Source organism: Sander lucioperca, chromosome 18 (assembly GCF_008315115.2).
Source record: "Sander lucioperca isolate FBNREF2018 chromosome 18, SLUC_FBN_1.2, whole genome shotgun sequence".
In the NCBI taxonomy this organism is placed as follows: Eukaryota; Metazoa; Chordata; class Actinopteri; order Perciformes; family Percidae; genus Sander; species Sander lucioperca.
In genome coordinates, this window is record NC_050190.1 from 9,877,917 (window position 1) to 9,903,070 (window position 25,154).

At 39.6% G+C, this 25,154-nt stretch overlaps 1 protein-coding gene across 2 annotated transcripts in view; it reads left to right on the forward strand.

Moving 5' to 3' along the window:
• Positions 1 to 7,663: 7,663 nt before the first annotated feature.
• The window catches only part of LOC116037782, a 68,772-nt gene continuing 51,281 nt past the window's right edge, over positions 7,664 to 25,154 (forward strand). For both annotated transcript variants that reach the window (XR_004101948.2, XM_031281813.2), the window contains exons 1-2: positions 7,664 to 9,625; positions 14,865 to 14,896. Coding sequence is in view for 1 of the 2 variants with exons in the window: in XM_031281813.2 (XP_031137673.1) it covers positions 7,880 to 9,625; positions 14,865 to 14,896 (1,778 nt within the window). In the remaining variant the exon portion in view is untranslated. The remainder of the gene's footprint in view (positions 9,626 to 14,864; positions 14,897 to 25,154) is intronic.

The following is a 25,154-nucleotide window of genomic DNA, read 5'->3' on the forward strand; positions in this document are numbered from 1 at the left end:
ACTGATAACCTTAACGATGGCTCAATTCCATCAAGTGTCCCAGTAAGCTATTTCAGTGAATCAGCATGCACAATACCAGGGCCTTCCTAAGTGGAATGCAGCCATCATTAATGGTTTTGAATACGCCTGTGCTTTTCCTACTAAGACATGTCAACATGTCTGCCGTGAAAAAGGTCTATTGTGTCCATCCATTTTCTTCTCTTTTTATATTAATGAAAAACTAACTCTTGCAGATAGTAGTTTGGCCCAACAAAAAATGCAATATGTTTTACGATTTGAAATGAAATCTAGATATTAATGATTTGACTTGATCTGCAGGTTGCACTGGCTGTGGAGCTGAAGGTCACTGCTGAGAAGAATCCTCTGACACCAAAGCAAGATGAGTCTCCGTTACAGCCCCACTCACTCCAGCACTGAGGTGATCAAAGTTACTGCACTTCATCTTTCTTAAAGAAAATATGAAGTAAGAATACTAATGTAATTGTGGTAATAATTATATGCAAATGATTACCACTTCTGAAATTAAAAGAACAATCTAATTAGGGAATATTTTGATTCATGTTTGAGTTATGTCTCTATCTGTACAATGTTTGTCAAAGCATCCTAGTTCTATCTGCTGCATAATACCACTGTTACTAATAACCACACAGCACAACGCAACACTGTCAACTCAGGTGTTTATTCATTTGTGGGCCGTCTGGAGAAACAGCGAGCTGCAGTTTGATCCACTGTCATGGTGAGTAATGACGCTATCATTTAAAATCAATTACAAGAAATATTAGTGGAAACCTGACTGGATACACAGCGACATCTCTAACCCCAGATGTCTTATTTACTACGTAAAAATGCCATCATTGTCACTTCACTGTTTAATGTGGAACAGCAATTTGTGTTAGTTTTCAAAACAACAAACCAATAAAGAAACAATGTATACTACAAACTCAGCATGAATTACTTTTTATTAGTGGAATATACTGCATATTATTCTAAAACTGTAACACAGACAAAAAGATCAACAATGTGTTACTCTATCTCCCACTGCTCTCCCAACTTTCGTCAGCTTGTCTGTACTCAGCCCCAAGCCCATTTGTTACTACTGAAGATGTAAATAGCAAGACATTTGTCTTAAATATATAGTGTTTGAAAAACGGCTTACTCATTTTCCAAAACAGTTATTTTTAGAAAAAAAATAATCACTTTAGCTGCAGATTAATACACATTTGGTACACTAATGAGCAGCTACAGCACCAGGACAGTGTATTTGCATAAATTTTTACATGAAGTACATTGTAAAAAAAATAACTAAAGTACAAGTATACCTCAAATTGAACTGAAGAACAGTACTTGAGTAAATTTACTTAGTTACATTTCACCACTGTCCCTGTGTATCTGTGCTCTAGAAGAAACTTTCAAATCATTCTCAGAATACATGTTGCTGTGTTGTAGTGTTGTGTCTTGTATCATAGAAAACACAGGTTACACCTTTTATTCTTCTTTGTTGGAATCATAAACCTTTGTAAATATTGATTATGTAACACTGCAAAGCAAATAAATTCCACTCTGTAGGGCACTGTGAGAAGTTACAAGGTACATTATTTGATTTATGGCAAGATTCCTTTAATAGTTTATGAGGAGCTCAAAACAGGTCAATAAAAAACTGAAAAACAGAACTACATGTGTTGTGTGGGCTGTAAAAAAACAGTGAGAAGCGCAGTTTCACATCAGCTGCTGCTTTACTATCATTTATCCATTTAGTCTCATAGTGCAAATAGTGATTATATTAAGTCCCTTAGACATGGTTATTGTAATTAAAAAGATAATTAGCGATAAACACACTGTAACGTTTCCTGTTTCCCTTGGTGTGTATTTCACTCTTTGTTGTTGTGCCAGAAGAAACCAGATGCCCTTCGGCCTCATTTACAAAAGATTTTGGCATCATGTTTGAAATCCACCAAAAATGTCATTTAAAACTGTGAGATTAAAGACTAAAACGTCTAAAATGTATTCGTGGAGTTCCTAATTGAGTCAAACTCGTGATCTTTAAACACTAGAGAGTCTTAACATTGGACACCTGTTTTGAATTTGAATACTGAAATATATGTACTAAAATTGCTCTGCATTGCATTCCCAAGATTCACTTTCTCTTAGGTATGGTTGGATATTTAGAATTGTAATCCATACAGATATAGAGCATCTCCTTAAATTCCTGTTGGCTGATGTTGTGTAAAGAAAAAAATTTCTGATATTTTTTAATAAACCAAACCTTGCCTTGAATTATTTTCTTATGCACATAATTTGTACCAGACAATATTTGTTTTAATAAAATGAGGCCCTAGTGCACTTGATAGCTTGTGCAGACTAATGAAAACATCCTCTCTCCCATATGCATTCAGCCTGAACACTGTTGCTGTGCAAAGAAGAAACAATCTGTCTTCTTCTCTAATTCAGTCACTGCGTTATCATTTCCATCTCTGCCATACTTATGTAAGGTATTTTATATTTCTGTCATGTGAATGATTTCCTTATTGATATTCATGAATCCTGTTCAGACATATAAATTAACTATTACCAGCTGTACAAGACAGCACTAAACACTAATGACAGTAAATTTTTCTGTTTTTCACATTTATATTTCCATCTTCTGCAGGTTGCACTTTATTACTAGAAAGATACATTTTTTGTAGTAGCAGGTTTACCCTCCTACAGTACCTTTTAACAAATGAACACTTGTATACACACATACACCTTCACGCCAGAAGAATAAGTGTAGAACTTTGCACATTTTAAGCCTGTACTGTGTCACTTTCTGCAGTTAAATCATACACATACACACACACCTGCAGGTGAATAGCCAGTAGTTGCACCTCAGAATTCCCCATGTTTTAACATGGCCATTGCTTGAAATGGGTAAACCATCTCAGCGCAGCATGTGTGTTTAAGCAACTATACAAGGGATCAATTAATAATAGAACCAGCACATCCAAAAATGATAAAGAAAAAAGCAAATATCACATCATGCATTTGTTTCAAGCCACAGGCACAGATTATAATTTATCCTCTGGAGCATCTGGGCATCCATAACCAATCACTCAATACACTTAGTAGACTACTAAAAACACCAACACAACAGGTGGTAACATTTAAACTGAAGTATGGTTTGAAATCTGCTCCTGGTTTTTTCTGTCAAAATCTTTTCTTATAAATTGGAAGTCAAACCTATTACTACTAATGGTTAATCCTGATATTATTGGCAGTAATGCTGTTACCCCAACGTGCATTTACAATAGGATAAAAAAAATAAGGCCCTGGTCAGAAAATTCAGATTGAAAACATTTAAAAGCATCTCACTGAGTGACCTTCAAAAGACTCCAAAACAATGTGGACTGTGACTTTTTAAAAACAGCAGTAACGTTTTCTAAACAATATTTATATAAATTAATTTCACATCAACACCCAGATATATTCTGCAACTCTATCAAGCTGAGGCATGACTGTGTCATCAAACAATATTTTGCACCCATATCACTGTGTCAACAAGCGGTGGAACGCATGTGAATGATACTTCACTATAAAATACAGCAGCTGAGAAAAATGGATCTAATAACTGTTATTTTACTGTGTGTGACCACTGGAGTGCGCTGTTGCATAGGTAAACAATGGACGTGTAATTGCACTGACAAATGAAGGAGTACTCAGCACATGTGCATAGAGTATGTGAGTGTGAGCATACATGCATGTCAGTGAGCATGTACATATAGGTGTGTGCAATAGTCGGTGTGTTTCATGTTAGTCTGACCTGTAACCCAGTATCCAAAGCTTTATCCAAAACTTACTGTCTTTTTCTGCCTCAAATGAAAAAGATGCACCACCACAGGGCTCCCCTCGACATGGAAATGAAAAATATTGCTTGTCATGGCTGTCAGACTCCCTATCCTTGGTCAGACAGTGCTGCTGACATTTCCTATAAGTGTCTGTTTTATTGCCTTGGCATTTAGAGGGAGCGCTTTACGGATCTCTCCAGCACATAGCTGGAGAGATCCGGCTGGATGAAAAAAAAGATGGATCCAGATCACAATCACTGTTTCCATGACAACATCAATGTTGACACTGGGGTAAACTGGGGGATCTGCCATTTGTTTGAGTATTCATTAATAATAAGAAAAAAACAGCATGTGAGTACTGAATGGAATTGGCTAAAATTTACATTAAATTTGAATGAGAGTGTTGCTGCAGTTGGCTGTTTTTCTTCAGCAGCAATTGGGGGAAATCTTCCCATGCTGAGTTGAGCAGACAGACTTGCAAGTATAAATGTGCTCAGACTTAAGTGTGTTTGCAAAGGGAATGCTCACAGTGGGTCGTAATGTAGAAAGCTAACTAGGCACAGGTATACATAAAAACCACTGTCTCTTGATTTGAACTGAAAAAATAAACTGCACAGATTGATTCCTGAGGACAGAAAAACACTTTATGACCAAGCACATGTACATAACAGTGTGCCATTTTTAACAACAGAATTAACTGTTAATTTTTGTTCATAATCATGAGGCAAAAATAACGTTGCCTCAGCTACAATCTGGTGCAGAAGTTTTAGTTTCTGTAAGGTGTGAAGATTAGTAGACACAAGATGGATCACAGAGGAGCGCCTCTGCATATTGGTGATGGATGATTACCTCTTGGCATATAAGAAAATTGTAATTAAAGCTGCTTTTGGTATAATTTTAAATGTGATTACTTGGAGAAATAGAGCCTCTCAGAGGTAATGTTTAACAGCATCACGGTCACAGTAACAGATTTGGACTTATCGTATCTATTTAGCAACTTCATTTTGCACTCAGTTGTCCAATAGGGAAAAAAAGTATTTATTCATACAACTTATTCTCCAAGGGTTAATGGTGAAGAAGTATTTGAGGCAGGATGTGGAAAGATGAAATCTGGAGCACACATAGTGCACATAGTAAGAGCTTTTAATGAGGTGCGGCAACTAACGTTTCAACACAAGTCTATGTCTTCATCAGAGACATAAAGTAAGAATGATAAACAGAACAGAAAGAACCCCCCCCCCCCAATCTGTGTCTTTTGGTTATATCAATAGCATCCTAAGCAGTGCTCCAGTCTTGCGTAACCACAGAGCAGCTAATTACATGGTTGGTGCAAAGGTGAAACCTTGCCTCTATTAATAGACTCTCAATGGAAAGATCAGCATTAAAATCTAACCAATTAATTACATGCTTAAGGTAAAAAAAAAAGAAGGAATATTTTACTCGTCTGATTTTCATTCTTCAACACCAGTGAAGGCATTGCAGAATTTAATTTAGTTACTTGCATTAAACGTTTTCTGTGGGAAAAGGATTAGAAATTTTGATTGACATATCTGGCTATACTGCCATACATTTTGGAAGACATACAAAACATAAAGCATGTCTTCATCAGAGACTCTGATGACATGCTTTGCTCATATCAAAACGTTGTTGCTGCAACTTATTAAAAGCTCTTACTTTGACCGTGTGCTTCAGATCTCATCTTTCCAGTTTTTAGCCTCCAAGGTTTATTACTTTGGTCTTCCTAGAGTTCTGTCTCATATTAAAGAGGGTACAGCTGTTGGAGAGGTGTTTTTTTTCAATGGTTCCGCCATCTGCTATATAGAGTAGCTTCACACTGTTCACTGCAGTAGGCTGTCCTCTTCCTGTTTTGGTTGAGTACCCTCCTTTGTGTAGGAATCAGTCCTGCACAGTTTGTGGGAAATTATACCTGCGGACACATGAAAGTGGCATGGAAAGCAGAACAAAGAATAAACCAATGTTCTTACTGATGTTTTTCTTTTTGTACAGCCATGATGCCAAGCATAAATAATAAATAAATAAATAATCAGAGAATTATATGGTAAGGTAAACTTTTGAAGTATGAATACTGTAATCTGCACTAGCGTTGAAGAATGAAATTCAGATTCAGACTATTGTTCCTTTTTTCAACCTTTAGCATGTATTTAATTGGCTAGATTTTAATGCTGATCTTTCCATTAAGAGTCTATTATAGAGGAAAGGTTTTACCTTTGCGCTAACAATGCAATTAGCTGCTCTGTGGTTACGCAAGACTGGAACACTGCTTAGGATGCTGCTATTGATGTCCCACTGCCAAAACATAAATGTGGTTACATTGGGGATGTCAAGGGGCAGAAAAGCCACAGATTGATTGGATCTGTCTATTCTGTTCACATACTGACTTTGGTTTTTTCCTGTCCTTTTCTTTCGTATATCCAGTACAGTATCCTGTACCTAAATTGTCATGTAAATCCTCCTAAAGATGCTTTTGGTCGAGCTTTTAGACTCAGCACAAGATATATCAAATTATGTTGTGCTGTTTTTACAAGATAAACAGGTGTCAAGTAACGAAGTACAAATATTTCGTTACCTTACTTAAGTAGAAATTTTGGCTATCTATACTTTACTGGAGTAATTATTTTACAGCAGACTTTTTACTTCTACTACTTACATTTTCACGCAATTATCTGTACTTTCTGTACTGTACTGCACATGCCACAAATCACGTCACACTTCAGCAAGGAAATAACAGACGTATGTAACCTAGTACGAAGATGTCCGTGGCAGAGACTCAAGAGAACTCGAGCGAAATGTCCCAACCAAGCACCAGCGAGGAGGTTGGTAGCCAGGAAGACCAGCCAACCCTTCTACATCCCTGGCCGTACCTGGAAGAAAAATGGTTGGATGCAAAAAAAACTCCTTTTGAATGCGCTGCAAGCTCTGCGCACCCAAGTACCACGAGCTAATTGTTTCCAAAACTCGCCGTCTAATTTGAAAAAGCATATTGATATAATTTTTTTCCCTTACATTCATTTTACTTTTATACTTTAAGTAGTTTTGAAACCAGTACTTTTACACTTTTACTTGAGTAAAAAGCTTGAGTTGATACTTCAACTCCTACAGAAGTCTTTTTAAACCCTAGTATCTATACTTCTACCTGAGTAATGAATGTGAATACTTTTGACACCTCTGAAGATAAATATACATTTTAGTTTGGTTGTTATAAGAGTTTCTCAAACTCCATATTGTGCAAGACTTCAGGTAGAGATATCTTCAATGGAAAACATGGTAGTATTGTGAGGTGCTACCAATCTGTATTATCCTTTCAGCTTTAGAGCTGATGTTTCCGCCAGGTGTCTGGACAACATCTGCTGGGAGACTCCTTTTCATCCGAGCAACAGATGCTACTTCTGCACCTCACCACCTCCATAGAGATGTTCTGTCTAGAGATTAAATAGATTGTAGGAGTGACAAATTATAAATTAATGATATCAAGTACGTCTTGCGGGACGAGTTAAAGTATCTACTTTACGTTCATTTGAATGTACTCTTGTAAGTTTATCTCTGCACCGCAGCATATTAAACACAACAACAAACCACTAAAAGTAGCATGTGGGACCGATCAATCTGTGGCCACTTTGCTTGCCTGCTGCCCACAAAGCAGATTTCACGTGGTAGCTGTGGTCAATATCGCTGACCTGGATATCCAGCTGCTTTCCAACACCATACTTGTCGATACGCAAATTCATTACAGATGATGCCCACAGACAAAGCACTGTTGATGCAGCTGTTAATCTATAATGCTATTTTAAAAAGGAAAAATTGAATTGACGGTGTCAGTTTATGAATGGTAATGAAAGTAGGTTGGTTTACATCCAAATGACTATTAGACTCTAACCTCTTTGGGATCTCATTGTGTACTGAGCTGAAGCAGTAAAAGTGTGTCACACTGCAACAGCTTGGGTGCCCTGCTGGTGGCCTGGACAACTAGGACAGAGAATTGAAATTGGGTAAAGCCAGAGGACAGAAAACCATTGGAAATCTGTTGTACAAAGCCTGACATGGTTCACTTGTGCGTGTCCATTTCAGAAGATGGTCTCAGGCTCGAGTCGGTACAAAAAGGATCACCAAAGACTGTGCGAAGTAAGGGAAAGAAAGCGATTAATATGGCTACTCTGCGGCGCCAACCAAGAGCCAGAACAGCTGCAACTCGGCAGGATCGTGGCTCCTGCTCTTCCACCGCATCTTGCCCTGTCTTCTCTGGACCATACAGTGACCAAGAAGAAAACCCACCGCTACGCCGCCAATCCTCTCCTTTACTACTCAAAGGTTCTCTTTCCAGTCTACACAGCTCTACCAGTCCAAACCCCAAAGGTTCCCTTTCTGACCTCCAGGGGTCTGTTCCTTGCCTCCAAGGATCATTGCCACGTCTACAAGGATCTCTGCCCAGCTTCTGGGGCTCTTTATCCAGCCTGAGGGGATCAATCTCTCGGTTGAAGAGGAGGTCGCTTAGAAGCCTGGACAACTCAAGCCCCAGCCCTAGCCCCAGTGAGAGGAGTACCAGCCCCAGCCTACAGAGCGGCAATGGAAGCTCCAGTGATGATGATGGCAGTTGGGACACTAATAGCTGGAGCTCAGGGGCCACCTGCCTGCTACGGACTCCTGTTAAGCAAGATAGCAATGAGGCATCAGGTGAAAAACCTTTCCATACAGACCATGCATCTGCTACTGCCATGGATGAGCCTGAAATCATTTACCAAAATCTTATCTTCTCACATCCTGCTACTAAAACTGAAAGTAAAGGAGATTGTGCACCTGAAAGTTCTTCCACAGTGCTAAGGAAAGACGTGGGAACCCAAAGTGTGTCCTCATCTTGCCTTAGCAAGAATTCTGCTACAGTCTCATCCCATCAGCAAGATGAGATGACCAACAACAGGCGAAAGTTCTCGCAGTTTCTGAATGACGTGACCTGCAGGGTGTTTAAATCTAAGGGCAGTCCTCCTCAACAACAGTCTACCCTTCGACATTGCTACCCATCTCCTCCACCACCGCCATCATCAACACCCTTTCAACGATTACTAACAACCACACTGCATTCAACACCAGCAAGCCTGCCACCACCGTCTACATCAGCTACAAACTTGTGGTACACCCAAGCCAGCTCAAACCTCCAGACCATCAAGGAGTATGATTCAAAGGGCATTACCAGCCCCATCCACCAGTGGAGCAAGACATTACCCAGCTGTAAGATCTTGGAGCCTGGGGATGTGTTGAGGAAAGTGAAAGGGGAAAGTCACCCATACCGAGAGCAAAACCTGGAGTTATGCACAAAGATCCAAGCGCAACCCCCCACTGGGAGACTTTATCTGGAGACAGACATTGACAGTGTGAGGCGACTTGATGAACTGGTAGCTAATGACACCCTGGGGAAAGAGATAAATGAGAACATGCCGGAGAAGGTTATGAAGAGAGAAAAGGAGAGGGAAAACAGGTTTTCATGGGAGATAAATGGGAGATCAGGGATGGAAAGAGGCAAGGAGAGGGAGAAGAAAAAAGAGAACCTCTGGGAGAGAGACAGAGGAATCGAGAAAAGGAAGGAAAAGGATAACGTAAGAGAGAGGCCTTGCTGGGAGAAAGACAGAAGGATGGAAAGAGGGAGGGAGAACAGTTATGAGCCCCCTCCTCCTCCTCCTCCTCAATCAACTTCCAGTAAATGGAGTAACACCTGCCCTGTCTTCAGCTGGCCAGAGGGCTTTCCCAGAATGTCCTACAGATCTACCTCACTCTCCAGACCTGTTAATATCACTGTGAGTACCACTACATTTAAAGAGTTGATTCACCTATTTCACAAAATACATACTTTCTATTTTTTTAATACAGTAGGAGATGAATATGAATTAATTTAAGGGGCTCAAAGCAATAGTACATTACAATTAAAAGGTTTGACAACATTTCTTTCCTGGTTGCACTGTGTCGTCCACAGAACACCACTATCACCAGACAAGAATGTTGATATTGGATAACTCCGGTCTCCTGCATGACAATAGCACTACATTCCTATCCACCAGCCTGACCTCCACACTTTTATTTTCTGCATCCTTTATTGCTACATAAAAAAACATACTACGCCCTGCATTGGCACCGGACACTGGCATTGGATGTATATCATGAGGTGTGGAATCATCCAATATAAATGGAATTTCTAGGGAAACTGTTGCAGAACACCCTGCCAATAATTTCTACATCTTTAGTAGAAAATAGTTTCTGTGAATATTTGATAGTGTTGGACTAACCTAGCTGTTTTTGCTTCCTAATGTCTTTCTCTTAACACCTTTGTTGGCAATGGAAGGGTGTAAACTACCATCTGCTACTATCTCTTATTGATACACATTAAGCTGCCAGCCGCTGCTTTTAGCCTGATAGAGGGAGTTTGTGGCCAAGAACATAAAGTCAGAAACATGCGTCTTCGACCCTGTGAACCAGCACCAGCCTTGTTACGTTAACCAAGAATGTATTAAATTATATATATTAAATATTAATTTATTATTATTTCTAGAGGTGTAGTTAGTGGAAAATAGTGAGCATATACTCTCAGTAAACACAGATGCCATCAAAGACAGAAGTAGTGACAAGCTTTTACTGTGAAAAGTCATAAGAGATTACTACAATTAACTTAGTGTAAATTAATTTAGTTCTTATCAAGATTAGAAGCTGGTCTAAATCAACATTTGATAATTTTTATGCTTTAAAACTTCAACACATATATTGACTGCAGATATATGGGTTTTATTACATCATATGCAGCTATTACATCACCCACAGTTACTTTATGTGTTATTGTACGCATAATTGCTGTAATGATTTAAATATATATATATATATATATATATATATATATATATATATATATATATATATATACTGTATATATAAAACAGAGGAACATAAGACTCTGTGTGTCGTGTTTTCTCATCATTACTGGAAACAAGGTGCCAAATGAATAAGATTAAACAAGCCTCTGATGATTTCACTCAATCTTTATTTAAGGCTTTGATATATTGTGTATTGCATCACATTCCTCCTTGTTAGCAAAATATTACTCATCGAGACTTATTAGATGTGAATCATTTATGTTTGGTGTTTTGCTTAATTGTGTCTGACACATTACCCACTCGCCATACAAAATAAAATCTATCAACATGATTATTCATTAATGTAACATGAATGGGGAATGTGAATTATTTTGTGCTGTACATGCACAGGAATATAGTGCATGTGAATGGAACATATCCTCACTCGTTCTTTTCAAACACAGACTGGAAATGAAAGCATAACCTGCGGTTCGAATTCATCTTTTCTCACTGGATGTGCACTTTCATAGCCATGATGTTCTCAAAGGAGTGCTATGGTAAAGTCCTATATTAATTCTGATTTAAATGCATTAGCATCTCTCTGCCCTCCAAACATCCAAGAGATAGCAAAGAGAACGTATTGGTCCCTTTGGCATGTGGTATTAAAAATACATCCGCCCTTATTTACTGCTTATTTACTCAGAGCCCAGAGTAAAAGAGAGAAAGATGCCTTGGGTTTCAAACAAATTTCACTATCTTGCTTCGCTGCCTGTGTGAAGGTAGCTAATATATTAATAATTTAAACACTCCATTTTTTTTGGTGCTTTTGAGCCTTGGGCTTAGAAAAGCCACTCAGTACTATGGCCTCTCACACCCTGCTGCACTGGTTGCACTCTTATTCTGTTAAATGCGGACCTTGACCAATGTCAATCCTGATTAGAATTCATTCACTGGATGGCAGCTCCCTAGCAACTGTTCAGCCGATGAGTGGGTGTACACATTGAAAGGAATACATTTGGTATCAAGAGAGAAAACTGCTGTATGGCAGCTTTTCACACAGTTAGTGACTTAAATGGACAAGGAGGGAAAAAAGGACTCTACATCCAGGAATGCCAAACCACTCCTCCTCCTCCCTCTCTCTCTAGGCTTGCCCTCCCCACACAGAGGGATGCTGGGATGGAGGGATGGACAGAGAGGATTACTGAGCGTTGTCTCATTCAGTAGCTGTATGAGTCATCCTGCTGTATCACTCGCACTGTTTGTAACACCCACACAACACAGATTGAACAACATCATGAAGCACAGCATACACATGCTCACATACACACACTGCACTCTCATGTTGAAGCTGTGTCTACCTGCGACATTCATTGTACCTCACTGAATCCTCTAATAAATATTGAAGCTGACGGAAACTGCATGCAACTTGGCACACACAAGCACCTGCACAAACACACTAACCTGCTGAAGCACTAACAACACGCAAACAGTATCTGACTTTCTGTGCTCTATAAAGTTTATGATCATGAGCATACATTGCGGAGGTTTGTGTCACTAAAGTGTTACAGTAGATTGTTGGGTTTTTTTGGACCTTGGCTGCACATAGCTCTGCTGTGTCAACTCTGGTCCTGGGGATGCATTGAGTAATTGGTTCTGCACCAAAGAATTAAGCACCAGTGAAAATGTAAATGGTAAATGCTCTTGTGAAATCCATGTCATGCATAATTCATGTGTACTAAAAAAATTTGTGCAAACAAGAAGCTGTTCTCACAATCATATCTATACCATGATCCACGTATGAAGTCATGATGGAGAATTACTGAGTGGTTTGGGGTGTCACCTCCATCTTTGTACGCGTTATTTGTTTTCTTTTCTTTCACGTTAGATGAGAAGATTGATACCACTCCCATGGCTGTACGATAAATCTGAAGCCAGAAGCTATTAGCTTAGCTTGGCGTTTAGGTAGAAACAGGGAAACAGCCACAACTTGTCGGTTTGGGAAACTAATATAATGTATTAATTGGTGAGGTTTAAAGATGGCGGTAGACTGAATTTTTGTTATCTTTGGACAGAGCCAGGCTAGCTGTTTCCCCGTTTCCAAAGTTTATGCTACGCTAAGCTAACAGGCTGCTGCTGGTAGCTTCATATTTAACGTAAAAACACGAGAGTGGTATCTTTTACTCTAACTCCAAGCCAAGAAGTGTATTTCCCAAAATCTATTATTAGGGCCAGAGCGCCGACAGCGGCGAAGGCCCTATTGAAACTGAAGGAATTATTATTACGGCAAATGAATTGCCTTTTTGAGGGGCTTAACATATTCAAAAACTCACCAAAATTGGCGGGCGCATCAAGTCTGGTGAAAATTTACATATTTTAAGGGTTTCGGGAATAGGCGCACAAAAATGGCTCGCTAGCGCCCCCTACAAACTTAAAAAAATTGAGCCCCTGCAGTACCTTTAACGTAGACTCACAAAACTTGGTATATGTAGCATGTCAAGACGTACAAGTAACGTCATTGGAGCCATACCCTAAACCCAACAGGAAGTCCGCCATTTTGAATTCAAAGTTTGAAATTAGTGCCATTTTGGCCATTTCCACATGTCGTACTTTAACGAACTCTTCCTAGAGATTTCATCCGATGAACTTCAAATTTGGTCTGTGCCATCTAAAGATGTTAAAGATGAAAAGTTATTAAAAGAAAAACTTTTCGTCATAGGGCATGGCCATGGTGGGGCGGCCATTTTGTGCGTTTCGCCATCAAAACAGGAAGTGGGTGTAACTTGAGTGTACATTGTCCAATTGGCTCAAAACTTTTCAGGATTCATAAGACTCTAACTCGGAGGACATTTAACTGATAAAATTGACTCAAAGTCATAGCGCCACCTAGTGGCAACAGGAAGTAGGCCTAAAAGTCAAGGTGCTAGACTTTAACAAACTCATCCTAGAGATTTCATCCGATGGACTTCAAATTTGGTCTGTACCATCTCAACACCTTAAAGATGAAAAGTTATTAAAAGAAAAACTTTTCATCAAACGGTGTGGACGTGGCGTGGCGGCCATTTTGAGTGTTTAGCGATGAACGAGAAAGTGGCTGTAACTACAGTGTACATTGTCATATCTGCTTGAAATTTCCCACAATCAACAAGAGTCCAGTCCTGAGGACATCTACAGGCCAATATTGACTTTTGGTCATAGCGCCCCCCGCTGGCAACAGGAAATCAGCCTTATATGACAAACATCATCCGATTTACATGAAACTTATATGTGTGGTCTATATGTGATACTGAGCCGCCCCCTATACTTTGACCACGCCCACTTACTCAGACCACGCCCCTTTTCATAACATTTCAACCGTTTAAGGTAGAGTCTTGTGTGAGGTATCATTGAACTCAGCAGATAGTTCCTTATTCATTGGTGATGGTTTGGCCCGCCCCCTATGCTTAAGCCACGCCCCCTTTCATAACTGTTGACCCGTTTAAGGTAGAGTCTTATGTGAGGTATCAATTAACTCAGCAGAGACTTCCTTTTTTATTGGTAAAGGTTTGCCCTGACCCCTATGCTTAGGCCACGCCCCCTTTCACAGCTAATGAACTGTATGACGTAGAGTCTTGTGTGAGGTATCATTGAACTCAGCAGGGAGTTCCCTTCTCATTGGTGACGATTTGCAGTGTCTGAGTGCCACGCAAATGCACGGTCGCAAGGAGCGATGTCCGCCAGTAACCCCGACACGCGCACAGCTGCGAGGGCCCGTCCATCGCTGCTTGCAGCTTTAATTTTAAATTGATTCTCATACATAGGCTACAATTATTCAGGTTTGTTGACCTTCTTACTTTTCCTCTTAGAACTTTCCATTTTCTATCATTCATCTTTTGTGCTTTTCTTAAATAAGTAAGTTTGCCTCTCACCCTCAGTCACTTTCTTTTTATATCTGCATTTTTCTTTTGCACTTTTAAACTTTCATTTCTTGCTCTGTTTCTCTCCCTCCTCCCTCTGTCACTTAAAGCTCTCAATATTGATATATGTATGTGAGAAAATAATGGATATATTTGTTTGCTGAGACATTAGCCGCTCTGAGAGCTCGTTAAACACCAGATAAGAGGTACTTCACAGTATGCAGTGGCAGCAGCAGCGCCAGATAAATCTGCTTGATAAATAAATATAATCATTTTACCCTCTCTTGTTCTCTTCCTACCAGGAATCTGATGGAGAGATGCAGCATGACACGAGGTTAGCCACTTTCACTTTTACCTTCTCTCCTCCCGCAGTGACACCAGCACCACACCTCTCTCTCCCTTTTCTTCTCTCTCCCTTTGCTTCTCTCCTTCAGTCCAATAACCCCTCCTCTTTCCATACACCTCCTCCTGCTCCATTCAATGCTCAACTCCCTCTGACACACACTCTCTCTCTCTCTCTCTCTCTCTCTCTCTCTCTCTCTCTCTCTGCCTACCAGCCTGTCTCCAGTCACAATTGGAGGAGGCTTTTTTTAAATGCATGCTGCTCTGAAGGGATGCACAGGCTAATGAATATTGTGATCTTATCTGCTGAAAATGAGGCGAAAAGCACATAAACGGTAAGGCAAGAAAGAAGAGAAGTGCATGCCTGGTTTTATTAGCTGCTCGGAGACAAGTGCGTGTAGTTGCTCTGCAACACTTATGAAGATAATGATTGTTGTGAGTAGCTGTTGTGTCGTTCTGTCCATGTGTTGCATAGCTTCCACAAAAGGGTTGGGTAGATGGCTGTGCATTCAACAGTGCAGTAGGAGAATATCAATACACATTGTGCAGCGTGTTTGAGTAAACTGAAGCTTGTTGTCACTGTAATCTCTGCAGCAGAAGAAGTGAGGCTGCTGTACACTGTTGGGTTTTGTTATGAAGTAAAATCTGCATTGTTTTTTGTTCAGTCGATTCAGCTGTCATTTGGATTTTATTGGCGTGAGAATAATGAGGCGGCAAATGTTTTCACAGCCCTCAATTAACTCTCATATTCATTCACTGGGCAAGATGATACCACAGATAAGCAATTATGGCTGAACATGTGCATCATGAGAGAGAAAGTTGTTCTCATTAAACTCATCACCTTGTATAGATTAAGAGAGATCGAGAGAAAGAGAACAGTAAATCCATAGTGTTATATTTTACACTTTTTTTTTAAAGAAGAAGAAGAAGAAGAGTACATAAAGAGAATATTAGCTTCATAAAAGTCAGTTTTTATGACATTTGCAAAATTTTGATTGTAGCCTTAATGTAGATAAGTCATATTTTCCATCTTGTGCTAATTTTCCGCTTCAAAGTTCCGTGTGGGTACTGTAATTGCTATTATTCTGTTATTTTTAGATTATTAATGTTCTCTTTATGAGGTAATTTGCCGAGACTTGTGCCAGTCAGACAGTGGAAATGCTGAACTTTCCATAAAAGTGTAATACAAATGTTAGTGTCAAACTGAAATTATAGGCCGAAATGTTAAAGGGGTGATAGAATGCAAAACTGAGTTTACCTTGTCATAGTTGAATTACGACAGTTGGGTGGGTAAAATAGGCATACATAGAACCTCAGAGTCTCATTGACACCCCTTTCCTATGCAAATCTCACAATTTGAAACTGCTGCTGAAAACGGGCGAATCACAACAAAGCTAAAAGTTGACGTCAACTCGGTGGCTGTACCTTATTTGGCTCTAGTCTTTCCCTTTGTCACGCCCCAAAATTTACATAGGCCGCTGATCTGAGATCAGCTAGTCTTCTGAATCTAGGTCGCGCAGATCTCCGAAATGTTATACATTGTTCGTCTGCTATTTCATTACTAAATTCACTTCTGAGACTTATTAATGCGATAAATCAACTATGTAGATCTCAAATACGGGCCGTTTTACGAAAATTGATGGCTAATTGCAAATTTGGTAAGACTGTGTCGGACTTGACAAGCTCCACAGTCTGACGTGACAGCGGCCAGTGCTTGGCATGCTGCCTTGCCGGTCCGACTGTTCTCCTTCACAGACCCGCTGAGCTGGCTGGATCTCTATCTGGAGTTTAAATAACTCAACACACATATCCAGTATAAGATTAAGTGGAACCTGTCGTTTTTCGAAGTTATAATGCTCCATGAGAGATTGCGTGCGTAACAAGCTCGCTGACCGCGCTCTCACTTACACACACCGGCCATTTAGCAGGAAGAGGGGAGGGAGAGCAGCAAGCTGCCGGCTGTGCAGCTCCGTCAGGGCAGCGGCATTTGGTAGTCCAGAAACCCAGAAACGGTGACTTTGCGCTAGGTATGGAGCGCCGCGGGCTGCCAGCCGTGACGGAGCTCCGTCTGGGCAGCAGCATTTGGTAGTCCAGTAACCCGTAAGTAATAGTTGATTTCTCGCATAAAAAGTCTCAGAAGTGAATTTAGTAATGAAATAGCAGACAAACAATGTATAACATTTCTGTGTAATGTGTGTGACGTGGTGTGCACGGAGTGGCACAGAGGGGAGGGGACCAGACCATATAAGGGAGAAATCCTCTCTTTTCATCCAGGGGTTTTTCACAGGGTTGCATTAGGGCCCATAGAACAGCACCCGGGCCATTTTCAGCCCAACCAATGTTGCATACCCTATTAGGAGACCTTAAGGAACAGTGTGAAATACCCTATATAATCATTCTATCACCCCTGTATTGCCTAATAGTTTATCCAAAACTAAACTCAGCAGCTATGACAGTATGTACACAAAGAAACTTCCACTACCCTTGGACTCATGGAAACTCACTGAATTATTTGACAATTAGGATGATGAGATTTCTTTTTTCCTTGCTTACAGAAAGTTTAACTTTAAGAGATGTAACATTTAATCTAGCAGTTATCTTTTGACATTAAAAAGAAGAAAGAAAACAATTTGTATTAGTTTCACTTGACTTACGCTGTGAATTTTAATTAGGTCTCTACAAATGTTGCAGCTTACCTTCATCAGCTGTATCTACCCATTATCTGCCTCCTGCACCAGCCGCTGGGAGACATTCACTAGCTCACTGGGCTTCATTCAGACTTTGAGGAATATGCCTAAAGAGGCGTTGTTTGTTCATCTCTCTCGTATTTTCCATAAGCTAGGCACATATCTTCCAAAAGCAGATGCCATACCAAGGCGCCCTTCAGGTTAGCCCCAAGCAGTTTACCACCTCCCCGCTCTCTCATTCTCCTGTCTAATTATTTCCGAGACGATGAGATCAGAGGTTTATGCGGGACTCATTTGTGATTGTGACTGTACTGTTGCATCTGGAAGTGGTTGATGAGGGATCTGCCTTGGAGGGTACCCAAGGTGTTGGCTTTGTCTTTGAGTGCGCACATGTTCAGTATCTGTATTCTTCGATTCAGACTCTTCTCTTTGACTTCCCACCTCACCACCCCCATCACTCCCTGGACTATTGGAGATACGCCTGTCTGCCACACAGCATTTATAAGGCTCTGTCAAAGCCAACAGGACAGGGTCAGCCGAGCAACATAAGCCTCTGGAGCGCCTATACTATACAGTAGAACTTAGGTGTCCTATAAACACAAAGTCTATGTACTGTATGTCAGAAGAGTTGGATGTGTGGCATTTTAATATCACATATAAAATAGATGAGGATGGAGCTCTTCAACATGGGTTTTAACTTGATCTCAATGTCCCCACATGGGGACATTTTAGCCCTGATGATGATTCTTTCTTTGTTCTTGCAGCTCATTAATGCATTAGCTTCAGTCCTGATATCTCTTGTTCAGTGTAATGGTTCAGAGACTGTTCCTATTATATGAACAATAATTTGTTTTCTGGCTTCTGTTATGTGTCAAGCTGCAAAAAAAAGCATGCCGTTTCACCAGAAAACAAAGCTTTTTGTCAAACAAACAAACACATTTATCACTTTTACGAGCTACATGTTGAACAAACTGTGCACCTATTGCACCCATTAAACCTCAATTACTACTTCATTGCACCCTGGAGGGCTGTGCTTGCTGCTGTACGTTCAGCCAACATGCACACAAAGCTCACCAACCCCTGGTCTTCTCCTGCAGTGCAATGCATGGTTGATTTCCAGATGTTCAATCTGGGCTGTGATGATAAAAAGAAAAAGCCCCGAAGGTAAAAAGCACAGGGTCCTTTCTTCAAAGGCGATTCTTGGCCATCATGTCCCTTTGTACCTCTTTGTGCTCCGCAGTGCTGAGCTGACCTTCTGTATGCTGTTGCAGGATTATAAACTGTAGTCTTATTTTGTTCAGTGAATGTTTGGATAGCAAATTGTTTTTGTAAGGGTTTGATTGCATTGTGAGATGTATGTGAATTTGCTGTTTTGCAGTCACTAAAATTGCAAATGTAAAAATGTTTGTGGACAACAGCATGTCAACAAAGACTGCATCTCCTTTAACCGATCAATATTTTTATATTAAATGTCGATCACAAGAAAAGGAAAAGAAAGGAGTCACTTGTAGTGACAAATGGGAATTATCACCAGACTGCAGTTTCCTAAAGCTCTATAGAGCTTTTAGCATCTTTCAGCTCATTGTTTTGGTTTTCTGCCCCGCAACTTTACTGTTTTGGTCTCACCGCTCTCATCACCAGCGTTGTTTTCAGCTGCAGCAACCAGCAATTTTCAGAAAAAAGGACCAGCACCAAACGACAGACAGAGATGCCAACTAGGTGGTTAACATAGTGGAGCATTTAGCAGCTAAAGAGCCAGATATTTCCCTCAGGAATTGGTAGATAGTCAATGTTGGACTAGCATTTATTAAGTGGCCGGAAACACAACTTCAAGTGATGTTTACTCCATGTCTGCTGAATATGTAAATAGGCAACTGTTTGCTACCAAGTTTGCCCTATTAGCTTACAAAACGATAATATGTCAGTGTGTTACTGCAGATTTAAAATACTATACATTTTATATAAAGCTACAAATAAGACACATTTTATTGATCCCATGCAGGGAAATTGTACAGGTATTTGGTCATAACCACCATTGGTCAATGACCTGATGATAGTGCTGTAGATGGGATCATCAAAGTTATTCAAATTTATCCTGAGGGGGACATGAATGTCAAATGTTATGGAATGTACGGTATGAGCATTTACTTTATGTAAAATGAAGCATAAAGAATAAAAAATATAAGGTATTAAATACAACATATACCAAGCATAAACATTAACCAGTAAATCAGCAGCAGCAATTGATCTTTAAAACAGTTCTCGGTGTATGTAGTGTTGTATCTCAACAGTCTGTGAGCAGAGGTAATGTATGTCACAACTTTGTTGTTCAGTTAGGACTAAATTTATTCTCTCGTAACTCAGGCTGTGGTCTTAACAACACACAATGTACTGTATATCTTGTTTGAATTATCTTTTTGGTACACTGTCTCTTTCCTTTCTCTCTCTTTGTGTCTGACTATTGTTGCTTGTTTGAAAGGTTATGAAGGGGTGAAGAACACAATGAACTGCTGGCCTGCGGCACTGTCTAGCTCTGGAGCCATAATATTGTCCGCTTACTGTATGTCAGAAAACACTGATAGAAAAAGAGAAAGAGAACACATTTTGTTGAAACATACAGGTACAGAACATAAATATAAAATCTTTGTCAAGTTTATTAATTTCACCCTTTTTTAACCACCATAGTATTTACTACCCAGTCAGGAATTGTACAAAAAAATAAATAATAATAATATTAATAATAATCATAATAATAATAATAATAATAATAATAAAAAATATATATTTTTAGAGATCTCACAAATGTGCCCTGGGCTAAAAAAGTAATTCAATTTTATGAGGACTGGATTTGTTTTTCTAGATGAGAAGGAAACATCTTTGGATTTATAGGTGACTTGAACGTCACTTTACCTGATGAATCTAAATTAAGTCTATTAATTTGTGTTTAATTTTTATCAGAAAAAAAGATAAAGTTGGTGTTTTAGCCCAAGGCGTCGTGCTGACAGTACAATCATTGTATGTACAGTGAAACCCATAATTTGTCAGATCAAAAAGGTTACCTTAAAGAGACAGAAAGCTGGGAAGAGCTTTAGAAAGACCCCTTTGATTAATCGTTAATATGGAGCTATAGAAAAACCTAGAAGAAACCTGCTTAAACTACTGGTAACCTGTTTTTCTCAATACATTAACCTTAAAATAAAAGTCAATTTCCCTGTTTCAGAAACCAATTTAGTGCCAGAAAGTTGGGAAGAATAGATTTCACATTTATAAAGTTGGGTGACTTGCGAGAAGCAGATTAGAAAATCTGACTTTGAGTTGTATGGGTCATGGATCCTAGACTTCCCATAATGCAACTGTAGCTACTTTTCTTAGACCGTCCCTTAGGAAACAACCCTGTTAGTTTGTAACTTTAAATTTAGTTTAGTTTGGCTTTAAATGCTTCAGACTTTTCAAAACTCTTTCCAGAGCCACGAAAGACATTTTATTGTTTCCCCAGGCTACTTCCCTTGACTAGTAAATTGACATTGACATGTAAATGCAGAAGTAAATGCAGTCAATTTATTATTATTGCTTCCAAAATAATGTTGTTGACTATTAAACCTGTTGTTTAGCCCTTGTCTATTCTGGCTTACCAGATGTACAGTGCTGGTATAAAGCCTGACATCCAGCATGTGAGAGACAAGAGAGTGTCAGGCATTCTCCTCCCCTTTTGATATCACCGCCAGGGCCGGAGTGGGACTCATTTTCAGCCCTGGAGTTTCATGCCTTAGACCGGCCCACTTTACTTTATGACTGACTATATAATAACAATGTAATTAAAATCTTAGTATATAAGTCTGCAATATCACACTGTTCTCTACAGCCTTGTAATTCAGTGTATTTTTGTAAAATATCATTTCCAATTCAGTGCAAATACAGTTTGTGTTGCTTCACAATGTAGATTTATTAGAAAAGTTAACAACAGTATTCTTTACACATTCTTTACACAATGTAATGTTCAACAATATCAGAATCTATTTTCTGTGCAAATAAATGCCCACAGATATCCAAACCTTGAAATGAAATAGAATGAATAAAAATATAAAATAAAAATAAGTTAAAAATAATAATAAAATGTATTGTACTTTATAATCACAACATCATCTATTTTTTCTTTCTATTCCCTTTCAGTCGTGGGCTTTGTATATTTACTATCCTAATTTTGATTATAAAAAGCATTGTCAAGTCAAGTCACTGCGTAGTAACATAGTGCAAAATCTGGCATCATTAATTATCACAGGGCATTTTTCATAACAGGCCTACACCACACTATTGATTAATATTAATTCTAGTTCTTATAATATTCACTCAATGAGTAGTCTATAGCCACGACGTTCCACTTTTGGGATTGCTCTCGTTCTACGGGAAATTCCGACCGGATTTCACTCTTTTCGGATGTCCATTTTCGGATGTCTGTTACTTTCCGCTTTCTTTGTGTTGTAAATTTTAACTCCAGTGGATTTATTAGGACTATGGTTTACTGCTCCTCAGATCTCTGCAGGGTAAATCCAGACAGCTAGCTAGACTATCTGTCCAATCTGAGTTTTCTGTTGCATGACTAAAACAACTTTTGAACGTACACATGTTCCACCAAAACAAGTTTCTTACTGAGTCTACTTTGCAGCGGCACCGTGGCTCTGCTCAGCGCTTTACACCGCCCAAGACGATTGTGATTGGTTTAAAGAAATGCCAATGAACCAGAGCACGTTTTTCTCCCATCCCAGAATGTTGTGTGGACTTGCCAGACCCTCCTCCGCAGCACTGTGGAGGAGGAGCACCGCCCAAGAAGATTGTGATTTTCTTTAAAGAAATACAAACAACCCAGAGCATTTTTTTCCACAATACCAGAATGTTAACTCATGCAGCCAGACCATACTTCAGCACTGACACAGTGCTGTGGAGATCGGGCAATCCAAGACTAGCCTTTGTCAGGATCGACCAGTCAGATCCAGTTTCTTATATTGTGTTGTGTGACAGACGGTGATCCAGTCAATGCAAAGAAATATTGGACTATGCAGCATAATAGAGCAGGTTTAAATTGGACTATGAGGAGCTGTGGGCTGCCAGTACAGTATCACACTGTAGGTTTGGCAGAAGTGAGTTACAGATGGGGCTGCAATTTACTCCCCATTTAACGTACAGTACATCTCATAAAGCTTCTCTTTCGTTTAGCTCAGTCTAGTGCCACGTTGAGCTTTTCCATTGAGGCAAAAATGGCTTTATGTTACTTAGCTTAAACACACTCTGTGGTGAAAATGGTATTGACTCGCTCATTGGGTACTGAAAGAAATGAATACTCCTACCATTTCTAAAGTCTTAAAGGATATGTCCATCATTTTTGAAGTCCGTCTTTAAACAATAGTCAGGTGCCCACACAAACATTGCAATCAGTTTTGCCTGCTGTAATCATTCCTCCTGTTCATACATTCCTTCCTATTGCGCTTTCATTGTAAGTGATGGGGAATGTGTTTAAAAGCTCAGCTGAAGCCAATATGAAACTTCCACTTTCTAAATTAGTCAAACAGAGAACACGCCAGCCCTGAAGTGCACAAAACACATACACACACACACACACACACACACACACACACACACATACCACAACGAGATGTGGAAAAGCCCCCCTGCAGTGACTCCTGCTGTGGCTCCCTGATGTGATTTGATCTGATCAGGAATAGTGGGAAATACAGTGCCTTGCGAAAGTATTCGGCCCCCTTGAACTTTTTGACATTTTGCCACATTTCAGGCTTCAAACATAAAGATATATAAATGTAATTTTTTGTGAAGAATCAACAACAAGTGGGACACAATCATGAAGTGGAACGAAATTTATTGGATATTTCAAACTTTTTTAACAAATAAAAAACTGAAAAATTGGGCGTGCAAAATTATTCAGCCCCTTTACTTTCAGTGCAGCAAACACTCTCCAGAAGTTCAGTGAGGATCTCTGAATGATCCAATGTTGACCTAAATGACTAATGATGATAAATAGAATCCACCTGTGTGTAATCAAGTCTCTGTATAAATGCACCTGCTCTGTGATAGTCTCAGAGGTCCGTTTAAAGCGCAGAGAGCATCATGAAGAACAAGGAACACACCAGGCAGGTCCGAGATACTGTTGTTGAGAAGTTTAAAGTCGGATTTGGATACAAAAAGATTTCCCAAGCTTTAAACATCCCAAGGAGCACTGTGCAAGCGATAATATTGAAATGGAAGGAGTATCAGACCATTGCAAATCTACGAACCTGGCCGTCCCTCTAAACTTTCAGCTCATACAAGGAGAAGACTGATCAGAGATGCAGCCAAGAGGCCCATGATCACTCTGGATGACCTGCAGAGATCTACAGCTGAGGTGGGAGACTCTGTCCATAGGACAACAATCAGTCGTATACTGCACAAATCTGGCCTTTATGGAAGAGTGGCAAGAAGAAAGCCATTTCTTAAAGATATCCATAAAAAGTGTCGTTTAAAGTTTGCCACAAGCCACCTGGGAGACACACCAAACGTGTGGAAGAAGGTGCTCTGGTCAGATGAAACCAAAATTGAACTTTTTGGCAACAATGCAAAAAGTTATGTTTGGCATAAAAGCAACACAGCTCATCACCTTGAACACACCATCCCCACTGTCAAACATGGTGGTGGCAGCATCATGGTTTGGGCCTGCTTTTCTTCAGCAGGGACAGGGAAGATGGTTAAAATTGATGGAGTCTGCAAAAGACCTGAGACTGGGACGGAGATTTGTCTTCCAACAAGACAATGATCCAAAACATAAAGCAAAATCTACAATGGAATGGTTCACAAATAAACATATCCAGGTGTTAGAATGGCCAAGTCAAAGTCCAGACCTGAATCCAATCGAGAATCTGTGGAAAGAACTGAAAACTGCTGTTCACAAACGCTCTCCATCCAACCTCACTGAGCTCGAGCTGGTTTGCAAGGAGGAATGGGCAAAAATTTCAGTCTCTCGATATGCAAAACTGATAGAGACATACCCCAAGCGCCTTACAGCTGTAATCGCAGCAAAAGGTGGCGCTACAAAGTATTAACTTAAGGGGGCTGAATAATTTTGCATGCCCAATTTTTCAGTTTTTTATTTGTTAAAGTTTGAAATATCCAATAAATTCCGTTCCACTTCATGATTGTGTCCCACTTGTTGATTCTTCACAAAAAATTACATTTTTATGTCTTTATGTTTGAAGCCTGAAATGTGGCAAAAGGTCAAAAAGTTCAAGGGGGCCAAATACTTTCGCAAGGCACTGTATGCCTACAAATTGTCAAAATTAATTGAACACTTGCTGTTTCCTCTGAAGCTTGATATACATACACATACATGCTTCTACTCTACACAAATAAAACTTATTTTGCTATGACTGTTTAAAGCGCCAAGGATACATGAAGGAGCTGGAGGGAGCTAAATGAGTCACAGCACAGCAGCGGAAACAATTCTTTATCCTTTAATTTATCCCCAGGAGCTTTTTGTGTTGGAAAACAGCATTATTGTCGCAAAGCCCAACAGTGAATTCA